Source organism: Hemiscyllium ocellatum, chromosome 11, assembly GCF_020745735.1.
Source record: "Hemiscyllium ocellatum isolate sHemOce1 chromosome 11, sHemOce1.pat.X.cur, whole genome shotgun sequence".
NCBI lineage: Eukaryota > Metazoa > Chordata > Chondrichthyes > Orectolobiformes > Hemiscylliidae > Hemiscyllium > Hemiscyllium ocellatum.
The window spans coordinates 86,990,024-87,007,492 of NC_083411.1; the positions used below are offsets into that span (position 1 = coordinate 86,990,024).

At 38.3% G+C, this 17,469-nt stretch overlaps 1 protein-coding gene across 6 annotated transcripts in view; it reads right to left on the reverse strand.

Annotated features, from left to right (window-relative positions):
• Positions 1 to 17,469, reverse strand: part of phka1a (phosphorylase kinase, alpha 1a (muscle)) — a 126,313-nt gene that overhangs the window by 82,101 nt on the left and 26,743 nt on the right. For all 6 annotated transcript variants that reach the window (XM_060832660.1, XM_060832662.1, XM_060832663.1 and 3 more), the window contains 4 exons: positions 16,301 to 16,354; positions 13,514 to 13,636; positions 11,617 to 11,712; positions 5,874 to 5,981 (listed from right to left, as the gene is read on the reverse strand). In XM_060832660.1, the coding sequence (XP_060688643.1) occupies positions 5,874 to 5,981; positions 11,617 to 11,712; positions 13,514 to 13,636; positions 16,301 to 16,354 (381 nt within the window). The remainder of the gene's footprint in view (positions 1 to 5,873; positions 5,982 to 11,616; positions 11,713 to 13,513; positions 13,637 to 16,300; positions 16,355 to 17,469) is intronic.

Sequence of the window (17,469 nt, forward strand, 5' to 3'; positions counted from 1 at the left end):
CAGACAGTCAATGCCAGTATCCCTTGTAACTATCTCCAGCCCCCCTTACCATTTTGAATACTGTTGGGAGCAATGACAAATAAGGGGATGGCGACAGCAGCAGCCATAACAGTGCCATCATAGCTGGCCCCATTGCACACCAGTGAAGGTCAAAGTGCAGAAGAGCAATAGTAGAAGAGCAATGGGTGATTATAAATCAGAGGCACAGATAGGCATTTCCGTTGCCACAAAAGGGACTCCAGGCTGCAGGAATGGTGAGGAGGGTCTGCAAAGGGACTTCAGGAAGTTAGGTAGTAAGTTGAAAAACAGAACCTCTATGGCTGTAATCTTAGAAGTACTCCCTGTGCCACATGCCAGTGAGGCTGGGAATAGTTGAAAAGTGAGAATAGGAAAACTGTATACCATTAAATGTGTGGTTAAAGTGCTGGTGTAGGAGGGAGGGCTTCAGATATGTTAATCATGGGATGTCTTCCGGGATAGGTGCAACCTGTACAAGGAGGGGCACTAATGTCCTGGCAGGGAGGATTGCTAGGGTCACTTGGGAGGTTTAAACTAATGTGGCAGGAGAATGGGAACCAGAGCAGGTGGTCAGCAAGTAAAGGAACTAAGGAACAGCTAGATACCAAGGTCAGTCAGGCTAAGAGAAAAACAGACAGAGAGATTTTATTTAACATGGTGAAATTGGCAGTCGGAAGTGTATTTGTTTTAATGCAAGGCATAGTGCAGGTAAATCAGATTAACTTAGAGCTTGGGTTAGGGCACAGAACAATGATATTGCAGCTATTACAGAGACTTGGTTGCAAGACGGACAAGACTGGTAGCTTAACATTCTAGGATTTAGATGTTTTAGGTGAGATAAGGAGGGCTGTAAAAGAGGTGGGAGAGTTGCATTATTGATTAGACAGAATATCACCGTTGTAATGAGGGAAGAGAGCTCATCTGGCAAGGGCATATGGGTACAGCTCAGGAATTGGAAGGATGCAGAGACTTAGATGGGGTGTACTACAAGCCTCCCAACATTATGCTGGAGAAAGAGGAACATGTATGTAGACAAATTAGTGTGGTGTGTGATTTTAACATCCCATATAGTGACTGGGAATCCCCGAGCATCAGATGCTTAGATTGGAGTGTGGTGGAATTTGTTACATGCGTCTAGGAGGGTTTCTTGAAGAAACTAGGAAAAGTGGCATACTAGACCTGTATTGGGGAATGAGCCAGGTCTTGGTCAGCATCAGAGCACAGAATCAACCCGTTAGTCGAACTCATCCACACTGACCAGACATCGCAATCTGATCTAGTACCAATTACCAGCATTTGCTCCATATCCCTCTGAACCCTTCCTCATCATATTCGCCAAGATGCCTTTTAAATGTTGTAATTATACCCTGCTCCATCACTTTCTCTGGAAGCTCATTTCAAACACGCAACACCCTCGGCAAGAAAACGTGATCCTTCAGGTCCCTTTTAACTCTTTCCCCTCTCACCTTAAATCTATGCCCTCTAGTTTCAGACTAACTCCACCCTAAGAAATAAAGACCTTGACTATTCACCCTATCTATGTCCCTCATGACTTTATAAATTTCTATAAGGTCACCCCTCAGCCTCTGGTACTCCAGAGAAAAAACAACCCAGCCTATACAGCTGATCCCTGTAACTCAAACTCTTCATTCCTGGCAACATCCTTGCAAATCTTTTCATTTTCAAGGAATTAAGCACATGCATTCCTAGATCTCTGTTTGGCAACTCTCCTGAGGGACCTACCATTAACTATATAAGTCCTACCCTGGTTTGCCTTACCAAAATACATTGCCTGATGATTGAAGTTTCAGTGGGGGAGCATTTTGGGAACAGTGAGCATAATTCCGTAAGTTTCAAGTTACTTATGGATAAGGAGAACACTAATCCTTGGTTGTGAATACCAAATTGGCTAACCATGACAACATTATGCAGGAACTATAGAATGTATATTAAGCGCGGCTGTTTGAGTATAGGTCCATATCTGTCGGGTGGGAATCTTTTAAAAAGCCTCTCAATCAGAATTCAGGACCAGCATGTTCCTGTGAAAGTGAAGGATAAGGTTGCTAAGGTTTGGGAACCTTGGATGACAAGAGAAATTGAGAACTTAGTTGAAAAGAAAAAGGATGCACACGTAAAGCTTAGGAAACTGAAGACCGAGCCCTCAAAGAATAAAAAAAAAGCAGGAAAGAACTTAAACAAGGAGTTAGAATGGCTAAAAGGGGCCATGAAATAATCTTGGCAAACAGGATTAAGAAAACCCCAAAGTTTTGTAATACAGTACGTATATAAAGGAGCAAGAATGTAGCTAGGGAAGGGGTAGGTCCACTCAAAGAGAAAGGAGGAAATATATGCCTGGAACTGGAGGTTGTGGGTGAGGTCCTCAATGAATATTTTTGTCACAAAGTTGGTTCTTTTTTTCTAAAAGCTGTTCCTTTTCTCAAGGATGCTATGTCCTTGTTTTTTTTCAGAGGGGTCGTAAATGCTCCCGGTGCCAATTTGACTGGTTTGGTAGAAAGATTAAAAAGGTACTGAGAGGCCTTTTTGTTTATATGTAAACAGATGAGACTTCAGGCCAAAGTGGTCATGTTTTAGAAGTGACCTGTCTAATGAAAGGGGAGTGGTCAGCTCTCTAGCTGAACAGTTCAGTCCAGATCCAGTTATGAATTCAACAGTGAGCTGTGTGGAAACTCACTCTCTCTCTCTCTTTCTGCCCTTCTATCTTCAACCTATAAGCATCTGTTTCATTTTTTAACGGTGTTTTATGGAGGGTTTGCTTATTGGGACTGTTGTGTATATTCTGAACAGCACAATTAAGTCTAGTTTGGATAGATTGAGTTCTGTAGGGGTTCTTTATTCTGTTCTTTGTGTTTCATTCTATAATTTTGCGAATAAATTTCTGACTGTTTAAAACCTAGTACTCAACCTAGCTGGCTTACTCTGGGTAATTCTCACTGCACACTTATCAAAAGAAATTGCAACATTATGGTCTGGGTTGTCTGCTCAACAACGTTTTGAGTGGTCTGGCTGGTCCATAACACTTTGCATCAGTATTCACAAAGGAGAACGACAAGATGACTGGTGAGTTTATAGAATGGTATGTTAATATTCGAGGAGATATCGATATATAAAAAGATGGTGGCTTTGGGTGTCTTAAAAAGCATTAAGACAAGTCCTCAGGACCTGTTTGGGTCTATCCCAGAATACTGAGGCAGACGTGGGAGAAAATTGCTTGACCTTAACAGAATCTTTTTATCATTTTTAGTCACAGGCAAAGTCCCAGAGGACTGGAGAATAGCCGATGGTGTTCCTTTGCGTAAGAAGGGCAACAGGGATAGTTTGGGAAATTTCAGGCTGGTGAGCCTTATGTCAGTGGTAGCGAAATTATTGAAGATTCTTAAAGACAGGATTTATTCACAGTTGGAAAGAGATAGCAATAGGCAACAAGGCTTTGTGATGGAGAAGTTGTGTCTCACAAATTTCATTAAGTTTTTTGAGAAAGTAATGAAGATGATTGGTGAAGGCAGGGTGGTAGTTATGTCCATATAGACTTAGCAAGGACTTAGGCACGATCTGAAAATGTGTTGCTGGAAAAGCGCAGCAGGTCAGGCAGCATCCAAGGAGCAGGAGAAGCGACGTTTCGGGCATGAGCCCTTCTTCAGGAATCTCCAGCATCTGCAGTCCTCACTTTCTCCTTTGGCAAGATCTGTCATGGCAGGCTGAAACAGAACATCAAGTCACATGGGATCTGCGGTGAGCTGGTAATATGGATACAGAACTGGCTTGGTCATAGAAGATAAAGAATAGAGGTGGAAGGTTGGAAACCTGTGACCAGTGGAGTTCCACAGGGATCCATCCTGGAACCCGTTATTTTTAATAAACATTTAATAAATCTTTAATAAACGATTTGGAGGAAAATGTAGATGGCCTGATCATAAAGTTTGCGGATGACACAAAGATTAGGGGCGTTGTAATAGTGAAGAGGACTGACAGAGGATACAACAGGATATAAATAGGCTGAAGACTTGGGCAGAGAAATGCAGATGGAATTTAATCCAGACAAATGTGAAGTGATGCATACTAGAAGGTCTCGTGCAGAAGGAAAGTATACAGTAAATGGCAGAACCCTGAGAAGCTTTAAGATAGAGAGGTATCTCAGCATACAGGTCACAGTTCCATGAAAGTGGCAACACAAGTGGATAAGGTGATCAAGAATGCATACAGCACGCTTGTCTTCATTGATCGAGGCACAGAGTCTAAATATTGGCAAGTCATGTAAGAGCAGCATACAACCTAAATTAGGTTATATTTGAAATATTGCATACAGTTCTGATTGCTACAAGACCGAAGGATGTGAAGGCATTGGAGAGAGTACAGAAAAGGTATACCAGGCTGTTGCCTGGCTTGGAGGGTATAAGCTATGAGGAGAGATTGGACAAACTCCGCTTGTTTTCACTTGAATATCAGAGGCTGATGGACGACCAGATAGAGGCATGGACAGAATGGAATATTTTTCCCAAGGTGGGAATGTCAATTTCTTGGTGATGTAGGTTGAAGGCAAAACGAGGAAGTTTAAAGGAGATGTGAGAAGCAAGTTTTTTAACGAAGATGCTAATTGAGTGGAATGCGCTGTCAAGTGAGGTGATAGAAGCTGATACAATATAATTTTTAAGAGGCTCTTGACAGATACACAAACAGGCAGGAAATAGAAAGATATGGACCACACGGAGACAAAACGTCTTTAGTTTAGAAAAGCGTCATGTGTCAGTGCAGGCTTCGTGGGCTGAAGAATATGTTCCTGTGCTGTTATTCTTTGTTCTTAACATTTCTTTCCTAAAAAAACGTACAGACAGTACTTAGCTAATCCAGTTTTGAAACATTTGAAAAGTAATCTTTTGTTTGTGTCAGGTTGTTGATCTTAGGTGAGATAGTAGTTGATATCGCAGTTGGCCTAACAGTTGGGAAAGGATACACTGATCAGAGTCAGCACGCCGCTTTGCAGTTCTCATCACTCTTGCTGAAATGATCATAAGTATTGATGGGTCAGCAGTGCATTCATATGCAGCATAATATCTCATCCCTGTCTCCCTCTTTACATCAATGACAATCATTTTTAGAATGTAAACCTGAGAATTGTACATTTTATGCCTTCCATCACATTAATCTATATAAATAGAGTTCTCCTAATCAAACCTGTGCTACCAAGGAAACACTGACTAGAGACTCAAATCTTTGTAAATACTTGCTGAGGCTCAGCAACCACACCAGCATACTTCTGAAAATGGTAGGTTATGAAAAGACATTCAGACAAATTCAACATAACTATCCTGTAAGGAAATTTCAAACTTCACTGATCTTACATCATGACCAATTCTACTCTATTTTGAGCTTAATACAGAGCAATATTGGTCAGGATGTAAAACCACCATTTCACCCAATGCTATAGATGATGGTGAAAACCGGGGGGAAAAAAAATCTTGTCTGAAGTCAGTTGGCTGAGAAAAACAAAGCAAAATTTATAAAGAAATGAATCGTACGAACCTACATGATCAAACCAAAGAAGTTCAAGCACACAAAGAAAATTTTCCAACTTCAGCAAATATTTCCATGAACTCAACTACTTGGACCCATTTGATTTCTGCTAACAAAAGAATATCACTGAGCACTAACATGAGGATCCAATTAGCTTGTAATGTTAACTGGGTTAACAAGTTAAATTTCTGATCACAAAGCTGAACAGATTGTCAGATACATATGCTGTGAATACATAGTCTTACACCACATGGTCCAAAGTTATTATTTGGTATAGATAGCTAAATTATTATTATTACTGCAGCATTCTTTTAGAATTGATTTACCTCTGATACAAGACATCCTAAGATGTATAAGGATTGTCCCCACATATGTGGCAATTTGCCCATTGGGATTCTGTTAACAGTATGTGGATTTTTGCACTCTTCATCTACCTGGAAAACAAAATGTGAGTATTATCAATTTTGCAGCACTCTTCAATTTAACAGAAATTGCAGAGATGGTAGGGCTTTGCTTAAAAAGGTAAACTCTGAAAATAAGCATTCAAACATTAGACTAAAATATAAAGGCAAATGTTACAAGAGTAATCTTCAATGCAGATCACCTTGTACAAGGCTGCCTCCGCTATTGGAGGATAAGCTTACTGTCTCCATACAGAATAAGAGCTGTTTGGCTGGATGTTGTAGAGGAAAATCATTTATTAGTCTAAGGAGGAGAGACTTTTGGCTTAAACAAGATGTTATTCATTGTGTGGTAGTAATCAATTCCATATTACATTGATGAGACAGAACCTGCTTTGCAGACTATGAGGACCTGATGATAGTTCTTATTCCTTTGAAATCCTAAGCTGTTTTCTCCTCCAAGTCTGTACCATATCCCCAATGATGGCACTTAAGGCATTTAGTATTAACCCTTTAAGACTTTTACACAGTAATGCAAGATCTCTCCAAAAATTTTCTATTGTTGACATTATACATGTACAGTATCATATTTACCTCAAACTCATCTTCTCCAAAGATGATTTCTAAAATTCAGGTGGTCCAAAGGTATCACTATTTATCCAGAATATGTTCTCTTTGAATTTAGAAGATTATTAGATCCTTGGATTGAAGACTAATAAATAATTCTTTCCCCAATAGCACAAGGTTGAAAAGTCCCTTTAAATTGAGAAGATCTTTAATTTTTTGGATCTCCTTCATGGTGGAGGTCTTTCCTCCTAAAACAGGGAACTGTTTCATTGCAACATCTAGAGGAACTATAACATCATGTATTTTCCACACAAAGGACAGTTATCCTATCAACAAAGCATTTCTTTCTTCAGTATTTTGGATCATGGAATCTCACAATTTCTTCATGTGCATCCTGGATCTCTGAAACAGGCAACTTCTTGACTATATCATGGACCTCTGGACATTGGATATCCCTTCTTGGTGTTTTTTCCCACAACTTCAAAAAGTTTCAGATTTTCAATGCTCAATCTTCTGGTGAATCAGCATTGAAGTGTGTAGAGCTTTCTCTTCAACTTATTGATTAGCTTGGAACCTCTCATTCTGTCTTTCATTCAGCAATATTGGTGAAACCACCACATTCACTTCCTCAGTTCAGCTATTTGCTTCTTACTTAGCATGATCTCAGTCTTTCTAAGATGATAACGAAAGGAAATTTTCTGTTGGATCTAGTGTCTTCTGAATCATCTCAGCATAAGAACTTAAGAACTAGGAGCAGGACTGCTCCATCAAATTAACGATTGTGGCTGATCTCATCTCGACAACTCCACTTTCTCATCCGTAACCTACAACCCTTTAACCAATTATTAATTTAAAAATTATCGTCTACCTTCTCCCTCACTTTATTCAGTGTTGGCATTCAACACACTCTGGGATAATGAATTCCATAGTTTCATGGCCATTTGAGAGAGATGCTATTCCTTCTCATATATTTTAAATATGTTAGCCATTAATTTGAAATTATGATTTCTTGTTCTAGATTGCCTAAGGAGAAAATTCCACTCTACACGTATTTCGTCAATCCCCTTTTGCATCTTAAATACATCAATAAAGTTTGCCTTCATCCTTCTAAACTTCAGCAACTATATTCCTAAACTGCTCAATCTCTCATCCTCGCAGGAATTAATCTGGTGACCCTTCTCCAATTATCTCCAATATAATTACATCCTTCCTCAAGTAAGCATCTGACATTAGAATTAAATCCGTCATAACTAATTGGTTGGTCAAGCTATGTTACATTCTGGAGATATTTCAGTTGAAGATTCAATGCGCTCCAGTAGGATAGATTGCTCATTTGCCATTTCATTTCTGGGAGTAGTTTCTTCACATCTCAGCTTTGATTAAGTGTCCCCTAGTTTGAGATTCCTCCATTAGTGGAAACACCTTCTCAACATCTATCCTGTCAAGATCCGTCAGAATATTTTATGTTACAATGAAATAACCTTTCATTCTGCTAAACCCTTACGTATAAAGACCAAATCTGTTTAGCCATTCTTGATAAGTCAATCCCTCATTCTAGGAATTAGCCCAGGGAATCTCTTTTAAACTGCCTCAAATGCCAGTTATTCTTTTTTAAAAAATACAGGGTCCAAAACTCTACATAGTACTCCAAATGTGCTCTTAGATGTACATATTGTACAGTCGAAACATGGCTTCTTTGTTTTTAATTAAAGTCAAAATTCTATTTGCTTTTTAAATTACTTGCTGCACATGTATGCTAATTTCTTGAATTTCATGCACAAGAACATATAGATCCTTCTGTGTATGCATTTCTCGGAGCCTCTCTCCATTTAGATATAGTCTGCCTTTTAATTACTTTAGTACATTACCTTTACTTTCCCACATACCAAGTTTTTGCCCACTCACTCACCCAGTCTATATTCTCTTGTAGACTTCTTATGTCCTAGTCACAACACGCCCTCCCATGTATTTTTCTATCAGCAGCAAATCTGAATACATTACACTCCAGTCTCTCCTTCAAGTCATAACCCTTTTATGTTGCACCTGATTGAATGTCTTCTCGAAATCCAAATACACTATATCAACTACCTCATCTTTACTAACCATGTTTGTTCCAACTTCAGAGAATTGTAGATATTTTGTCAAACAATTTCCATTTCATTCTTGATCTCTCTTCAGCTGCCTTTATATTTGGCTCAGCTGATTACAGATTGTTCGCCATCATCTGTTATTGATGGTATGAAACAAATTTTGCATGCCAGCATCAGTAATCTCACTGGATTTTGAATGTCTTAGTCATGAATTTTGGGAACTCAATGAAATCATCTACTGGTACCCTTCCACCAATTGTTCCACTATCAGTTGTGGTAATGCATTACATGATCTGTTGCTGATTGAGTGGCTGTTTGACTTAAATTAGCTTACTTCCTTCCATTTCAGGAAGGAGGTCAAGACATGTATTCATACTCAAGAGTGAGAATTTCCGATTGTGGAATGTATATAGTTTGTTTGTATGTTCAGTTTGTTTAATGCTCCTTGTGTTCCATTCGCTTGTATAATAAGGGACTCTTGTCTTTAACAAAATGCAGGTTATTGCATGTCAGCAACTAAATACAAGTTACATTGATATTATAGACATTATTACAGAGACAATATGGAGGACCTGGATAGGAGGTCGTATTCCTTTGAAATCCTAAGCTGCTTTTCCCACCAAATCTGCATGATATCATATTAGGTGGTACTTCAAGACATTCCTCAGGATTAGCCCTTTCAGACCCTTCAAGCCATTAGACAACAGCAAACATCCAGTGACCTGACCATTATTGTCACATTGTTAGGAAAATCATTAGAACCCTTTAATTGGTCAACTTGCTTTCAAAGTCCAAGGAACGGTAAATACTTCATTTCCTCCAAAATAAAAACCCATTCAAAGGCTTTACTGCTACTACTTTGTTTAATACCCAACTGCTCCACCCATGCTCATGAGTGCTCATGTTCTCAATTATCTATGAGTGTTGTTGCATTTGCACCTGCATGGCAGCACTAAGCAAATGGCATTTGATTGGTAGATCAAATAAAACAGACAGTAAAACATAGCAAATAAAATACAAAAACAAGAACTCTTACAGTGAGGAATTAGAAAACGAAAGAGTTCACATGTATTACCAAGTATAGGCAGCTTCTGACCAAAACAGTTACAATGGTGGATGAAGTACAGTATTAAAAGTTAGAGTAAAAAAGCAATAAAGAAATGGTAGTTCCCTTTAGAAAATTGTATTCGACATACAATATGTAATATAACTCCGGATTTTGCTGCCTTAATGAAATCTGCCCACAGGAATCTTGCAATCATGAGGTATGGATTTCCCCTGCCCTGATGTAAATTTGAATACGTCAGTCAGTAGAAGGAACTTCCAGGCACCTGACAATAGTGATGCCAACAAGCAAACAATTCAGACTGAAGTATTCTCATGAACAGAAATCCAAAAATAATCCTTTGTCATAATTTAACAGACAGCTAAATGGAGTTTGGAACATGCATGTTAAAATCTGATATGAAGGTATTCAAAATGAGCTTTAATCAAAGAAATCAAGTCCTTGCTTTGTACCTCAGACTCCAAGGCGCAGACGCCTGTAGAAGCTTTTGGAATAGGGTGCATTAAAACTCATGTTGTTACAAGTACTGTGCACATGAACAAAACTAAATTGTATTTTTTTGTAAAGCTTTTTTTATTATGACAAAGGGGAGGCAGACAATATACGTAGATTAGAGTCTCGATTAGAGTAGTGCTGGAAAAGGGTCCTGATGAAAGGCTTTTGCCCAAAACGTCAATTTTCCTGCTCCTCGGATGCTGCCTGACCAGCTGCGCTTTTCCAGCACCACTCTAATCTAGACTCTGATTTCCAGATAATAGATAATACATGTAGTTCTGGGATAACATGCATTTCAGCAGCATGGTTTGGCTATAACATTACTGAAGAATTAGGGAAAGGTATTTTCGAGAACACTTACCTCTATTTGCAATAGCGCCATTCCAGCAGGGAACGATTTGTGCATTTCGTTCTGCACATGCACTGATGACTGTGGCATTCTGCACATGCGCAATGTTGGTGCTGGTGTTAGCGGGGTTCTGCATGTGCGCGATGTCAGTGCCAGTCTTCATGCTGTTCTGCACATGCCTTGATGTCAGCTCCCAACAGAGCAGCTTTCTGAGAGAGGTCCTGTACAGTATGATTTCAAGCTGTGCTATACATACACTTAGTATGAGATTTTTGGATGATTTTTGAGCGATCATGCCTGATATATCTTGCTGGTCTGCCCCTAACGCTACTTTTCCTAAGGACCCCATTATTTATATTAAGCGATTTTCTATTAAGCAAGGTTTCACGGGAATGCAACTACGGCATTATAGAGAACTACCTGCATACTGATGTTACAACTAGATGGTTAATTGAGAGTCACAGGAGTTTTACTTAGACCATTAAGAGTATGCTAAAAGGATGTAAATCACAGATTGGCCAAGATTCTACATAACAGTATTCTATTCAGCCAGAGAGCCAGAATAACTTGACTTTCAGATGTTTATCTGTCTTTGCCAGAAAAATAGTTTGTTGGACTTTTCCTGCAAAATGAATTCAATATTTCGGAGATACAAAACTGAGGTGGTACAAAACTGCCACTAATAGTGGGATTTAATGACAATATGGGACAGAAAAAAAGAGTTAGTTATATGTTATCAATAGATAAGTTGATAGGTAGCCTGTCTTAATTATAATACTCAAAACAAATGTTTAACATACTGTGTTATACATTAGATTGGTATTTCTGTATATCATTTCCCATTCTAATTGACTGTGTTTTCAATTAAGATACCAGGCAAGGACTTGGCTACCACTCACAGGGAGAATATACATATGAAGCCTACTCTAGCAATGGTGTGTCAGCAGGCAGATAATTAGTGATAAAGATGCTTTCAATTTGGCAAGCAAGATGTTCTCTGTCACTATGATTGATAGGGTTTAATCTGAAAATGTCCATCTAACCAGAGGAATATTAGAACACTGGATAACCTGTATTCATTATGATGTATTTCAAAATTACCTTATCAGGTGGAACACTATAAAGCTCAGGTAGTAAACGTATTCCACCCTCCATCTTAACAAGAATTCCATCCAGAGCTTCTCTGTATTCTTCCACCTTTTTTGAGAAAAATACAAAGAACAATATAACTCTCAAGTCATAAATGTTCATGATAGCGGATTGAGATAAATGCTGGCTCTACCCATTAAAATATGTTCCTTATCCAGCTGACATTTCTTCCTTCATTATGGCTCATTGTTCTTGATCATCAATGACTACATAGTTCATTCTTGACAACCACTTTTTGATAATGTTAAGATTTCACTATCATGCTGACATTTGCTCTGATCATCAAATATAGATTAGTTTAGCAGAAAACATAGATAAAAATTCATTTAGCAAGCCAGTTTTCATATTGCTTGTATGTTCTCACAAAAGGGCACTATCATGGTGAATCAGTGTTGTACCCTCAGTGAAGTCCAATATCCTTCTGGTAGCAAAAGAGAAAATGCTGGAAAATCTCAGCAGGTCTGGCAGCATCTTTAAGGAGAGAAAAGAGCTGACGTTTCGAGTCTAACTGACCCTTTGTCAAAGCTGTAATTTGCTTTTATCCTTCCGATAGTGTGGTTCCAATAATGTAAACAGTACTCTAACTGAGGTCTTCATACACTTTTATGTGGTATCATCATTTGCTTTTGATGTTTGCATTCTACTTTTCTCATCAAATCTAGAATTTAATTAATTTTAGTTTCCAATATCATATGTAGGTACTATTTTTGATGTTTGCAAACCTATGTTACCAAATCCTCTGCTCTTCCACAGTAATAGATATAACTTCATTCTTTCATCTTCCTTTTCAATGTTTGGTACACCTGCAATTCCCCTTTATCCAACCAACCTAACTGCACTTACATCGCCCTCCAAAGCTCGCTCCACCCCACCAACATATTTCACAGTTTCACCTTTAATTAATACTACACTGACCACTTCATGAAAAAAAAAGCACTGAGCATAACTCTGCTATATTGTTTGTTGACTTTAATCCAAACAAACAAAGTTAATGGTAGCCCAATATTTTCATGAATTAAACAAACAATACTGAAAAGTTACAGATAAGCTAAACATACCATGCAAGTACAAGCAGCTAATTTTGGTCAACTTTTTGTGAAAATTTATAGTAACCATTTCAACTGAAGCTTTAATGATAATACTTTATCAATGTGGCTTTACGTTTTCTAATCTATTGAAGACAAATCAAATATCAACTATTATAGGCAACCCATCAACATTAACAGTAATGGCATATTGCTGAAATGGGTCACTTCGTAAAGGTTTGTAAAATGAAGTAAACAAAGAAATTGCATTTATATAGCACCATGCATAATCCCAGTCAATCAAATACTTCTGAAATATGATCACTGATGCAATGTCATGAAATACAGAAGCCAATTTGCAACAGCTAACAACAAGAAAATCTCTCGGAGATGTTGGAGGGGGATGTTTGAGAGACAAGTTATAGCTGGGATGCTAGGTTACTATTCAAATAGGATATTTTATAGCCACCTGTGAGGGTGGTAGGACCTTAAATGTTTACATGTAAACACTTTCAATAATACAACAAAACCTCAATCCATTCAAACCTGAATGGCTGTCAAGATTCTGTACTCAAATTTCTGCAGTGGAGTTTGAAACCCAAAATCGTTTGACTCAGAAGTGAAAGTGTTACTACTAAATTAAGGGAGACACCTGCAAGGTAACAAGATACCCAAAATATAAAATACATCCCCTGCATCACATAACCTGACAAATCAGATTTCAGTGGATATAAACATAAGCACCTTTTATTAGTTGCCCCAATTTGTCTAAAAGTAACTCATATTTTGATATTCACCTTAATTTATATCACATTTTCCCTTACCTGCTCTGAGTTATTATTGAACAAGCCATCGAGTATCAAATATGTCCAAAACAAAGGCCATTCACATTCTAGGTTCTCAAAAAACTTCAGTTCTTCAGGTTCATAATACAGCCTGGTAGGGTCCTAAAACAAATTAATGCCAATGTAAGCTAAGGTTACAGAAGCAAACTTCTTCACTGAGAATGATGTGACTCAATGGCGAATGACCAAGTGCAATGTTGCGAAGCAAAAGCCAGTGTTTTTTCTCCCACAGCACCCACAGTATAACCCCTGCAATGCATCAGATTGCTAAGTGGAAGTTCACAGTGACTCCAACAAAAAAAAACCTCCTTTTGGTTGAACTATCAAGTGAGATTACAAGTTCAGAGTTACTCTTTCCCTCTTTTGATAGGGGAACAATATAATCTTGGCATATTTCCTAATATTCTTAACGACGTCAATGGGTTTGGATTACATAAATGATCCAGCTGGGAAAAAATTCATGATATGCACAAAATTCTTCTTTTTCTTTTGAATGTATCAATCAATTAATATCAAAATTATTCTGTTAGCAGAGATCAATTTCAGGTTTTAGAATATAAACTGCCCAAGTAAGCTTGTCATGTTATAATTACGTTGCCTACCATTACAGTGGTGCACTCATGCCTCAATTGTGCAAATGACATCATCTCAGTAATACAGCAGAGAAAGACATGCTCCAATCATAACATATTTTAATAATTTAACTATAAGGTTTTTAAAATTATTTGTGGGATGTGGGCATTGCTCTCCGAGCTAGCATTTATTGCCCATCCCTCACTGCCCTTGAGAAGGAAGCATTAAGCTGCCTTCGTGAACCTCTGCAGTTTATGTGCTGTAGGTGCCCCACAATGCCATTGCTCAGGTAGTTCCAGCCTTTTGACCCGGTGAAACTGAAGGAATGGTGAGATGTCTAAGACTGGACTGTGAGTGGCTTAAAGGAGAATTTGCACATGGTTGTTTCCCATGCATCTACCATCTAAAATATAAAGGACAGCAATCATAGGTTTGGAAGACACTGTCTGAGGAACCTTGGTATTTTTTTGCAGTGCGTCTTGTGGATCGTACACACTGCTGCTATTGAGTGTCAGTGGAGGAGGGATTGAATATCTATGGATGAGGTATCAATCAAGCCAGCTGCAGTGTGTTGGATTGTGTGAAGCTTGCATGTTGGAGCTACATTCATCCAGGCAAATAGGTGCATTAGAGTCTGTATTGGTGTCATGTAGATGGTGGACAAACTCAGTTTCTGGTACCCTTAGAATGTTGATAGTGAGGAATTCAGCACTGGCAATGCTATTGAACATGGAGGGGTGATGGCTCAAAGTCATCGCCTGCCACTTTTGTGATACAAATGTTATTTGCCAGTTTTCAGACCAAAGTAAGGACTGCAGATGCCGGAGATCAGAGTCAAAACGTGTGGTGTTGGAAAAGCACAGCCGGTCAGGCAACATTGATGTTGACTCTCCTGCTCCTAGGATGCTGTCTGACCAGCTGTGCTTTTCCAGCACCACACTTTTTAACTGAGATTAAAAAGTGTTGTTCAGGCCTTACTGATTTGGAGTTGGACAGCTTCAGTATCTGGAAAGTCATGAATTGTGTCGCTTTGTGCAATCATCAGTGGACACCCCCACTCACTGTGTGATGGAGGGAAGGTCATTGATGAATCACATGAAGATAGCTGGGCTAGGACACTATCCTGAGGAATTCCTACAGAGATGTCCTGGACTCAAATGACTAACTTGCAACAAACACAACCATGCTTAGTATGACTTGAACTAGTGGAGAGTTTTCCCAGATTTCAATTGATTATAGTTTTACTAGGCCTCCTCCACGCTGTCAAAATGTGGTCTTGACTGACTGCACTTGACGTCAATCTCATCTTACATCTGCAGGCCAGGTCTTGTGACCATGATTGAACCAAGCTGTAACAAGGTCAGGAGCTGACTGGCCCTGCTGGAATCTAAAGTTAGCATCAACAGGAAGTTACTGGTAAGCAAATGCTGTGGAACAGCTCTGCTGTCAGTCTTATTGACCAACTGAGAGTAGGTTGATGGTTTGGTAATTGACTGGAGTGGATTGGTCCTTCTTTTTGTGCACAGGACGTATCTGGGCAATTTTCTATATTATTGTGTGGGTGTCAGCATCATAAGATAATAAAAACAAGGAAAAATGTACAACTGTAAAATGGCAAGTGAATAACAGTGACTGAATAACCGAATTATTCTACACCTTCTATGACATTACATGCATATTATATATATGTAATGTCAAATATTTTCATTAAGGTTAAAACAATTTTTTAAAAAATAAACTTTAAGTAAATTAAGTAATGAAACATTTGTGTATGCCTTAGTCTTCTGTTCTTTGTAAAATTGATATAAAGAAGATAACGAAGGCATTCAACTTCCTCATTTAGAGTCAGAGAGAATTCTGTAATGGGGCTTACTCTGCTTGTAGACATCACTGTTGTTGGTACCTGAAGATCCCATTGATTTGATGTTAAATATACATGAACTTTCATAAACTAAAGGACATAAATTTATTTCATTAGATCAGAAGAGAAAAATTGACATCAAGAGACCGCTGAATATTTGTGTATAGCTTTCTTTGAGGTCAGTGGCGAGTGTAACTTCCCTGTTGGTAACAAAATTCTGACCAATATATTTATATTTTAATATGTATGAACATGAATCACTGTGCAGGTAACTTGGTGTGAATAAGAAAGAAAGAAATAGCATTAGAATAATTCAAAGAAAAGCACTATACCTCTTTTGGAGTTCTGTAGCCATCTCTAAGAAACCGGCAACAACCATAACGACCCTGATACAATACACAAGGGTACAAAAACGGTTAGATGCAAGTAACTAATGCTGACGATCAAACTGACCCTGCCGTCAACTGCATCACTCAACCTCCCTTTGAATATCATAATTTTCATTTATTTAATGCAATTGTTTTTCTGTAAATTTCAGTATCAACAGTATCCAGTAATTGGTTCATTATTTTGAACTGCCCCCATAACCTAAAGTTAACAACATCAATGAGTACATATTACATCAAGACCAGCAGTTTATCAATCCATTCCCACTCTATAAAGAAATGGTTCATCTTAATATGGATAGCAAGAGCAACAATACAAGATAGAAAGCTGGAGTGAGACAGAGAATAAACATGAGATTCAGCAGCCAGAGGAAAAAAGTTCAGAGCCAAAGAAGCAGAAGTCAGAACTTCAAAGTAAAGAAAAAAATTCAAGATGTGACACCACAGGATTGTAGGTGGACTTGTGGTGAATATTGTGGTTTTATTTTTGTCCCTAAGCCAGGGAGGCATGTCAAACTCAGATCAAGGTCTAACCTACAATACTCGTTAAATTAATAAACTTGATAGACTAGTTAACCTGCACAAAATAATCAGCTAAACAATAAATGTTACTTAATTAAATAAGTAGTACAGTTAAACAGAGACAAAGCAGTTTACCTCAATCCTGCTTAATATGCATTTAATTCTGTGTGAGGATACAGAGGTTCTTCTCATATCCTGATAAACCACAGCTACTGTTAATTCCCTGGTATCATATACAATTCATAAAGGAAGTTGGGAAAGCAGTTCTTACAGTTTCCTGTAATGTGTTAATCAGCAGTCTGTAAAACAGTGCATTCACCCTCTGAATTATTGGTAAACTTGAGCAAGTCTGAAATGTAGTTTGAAAGAGGTTTTACAGTGTGAAATGTTTTTGTAATTTGAGGTTTGCAAGCCTTTGTTGAAACTGGGGCTTGTGGCATTAATCATTGCTATGTCCAGAATAGTTCAGCCATGGAGAACCTTCAGCAGTTAATTGGAATACTGTGCTTTCCCAAAATACTCAGATTTATAGAAATCAAATGCACTGTGACTTGGTCACAATTGTCTGTTGAAACAACTGTATAGAGGCCAAT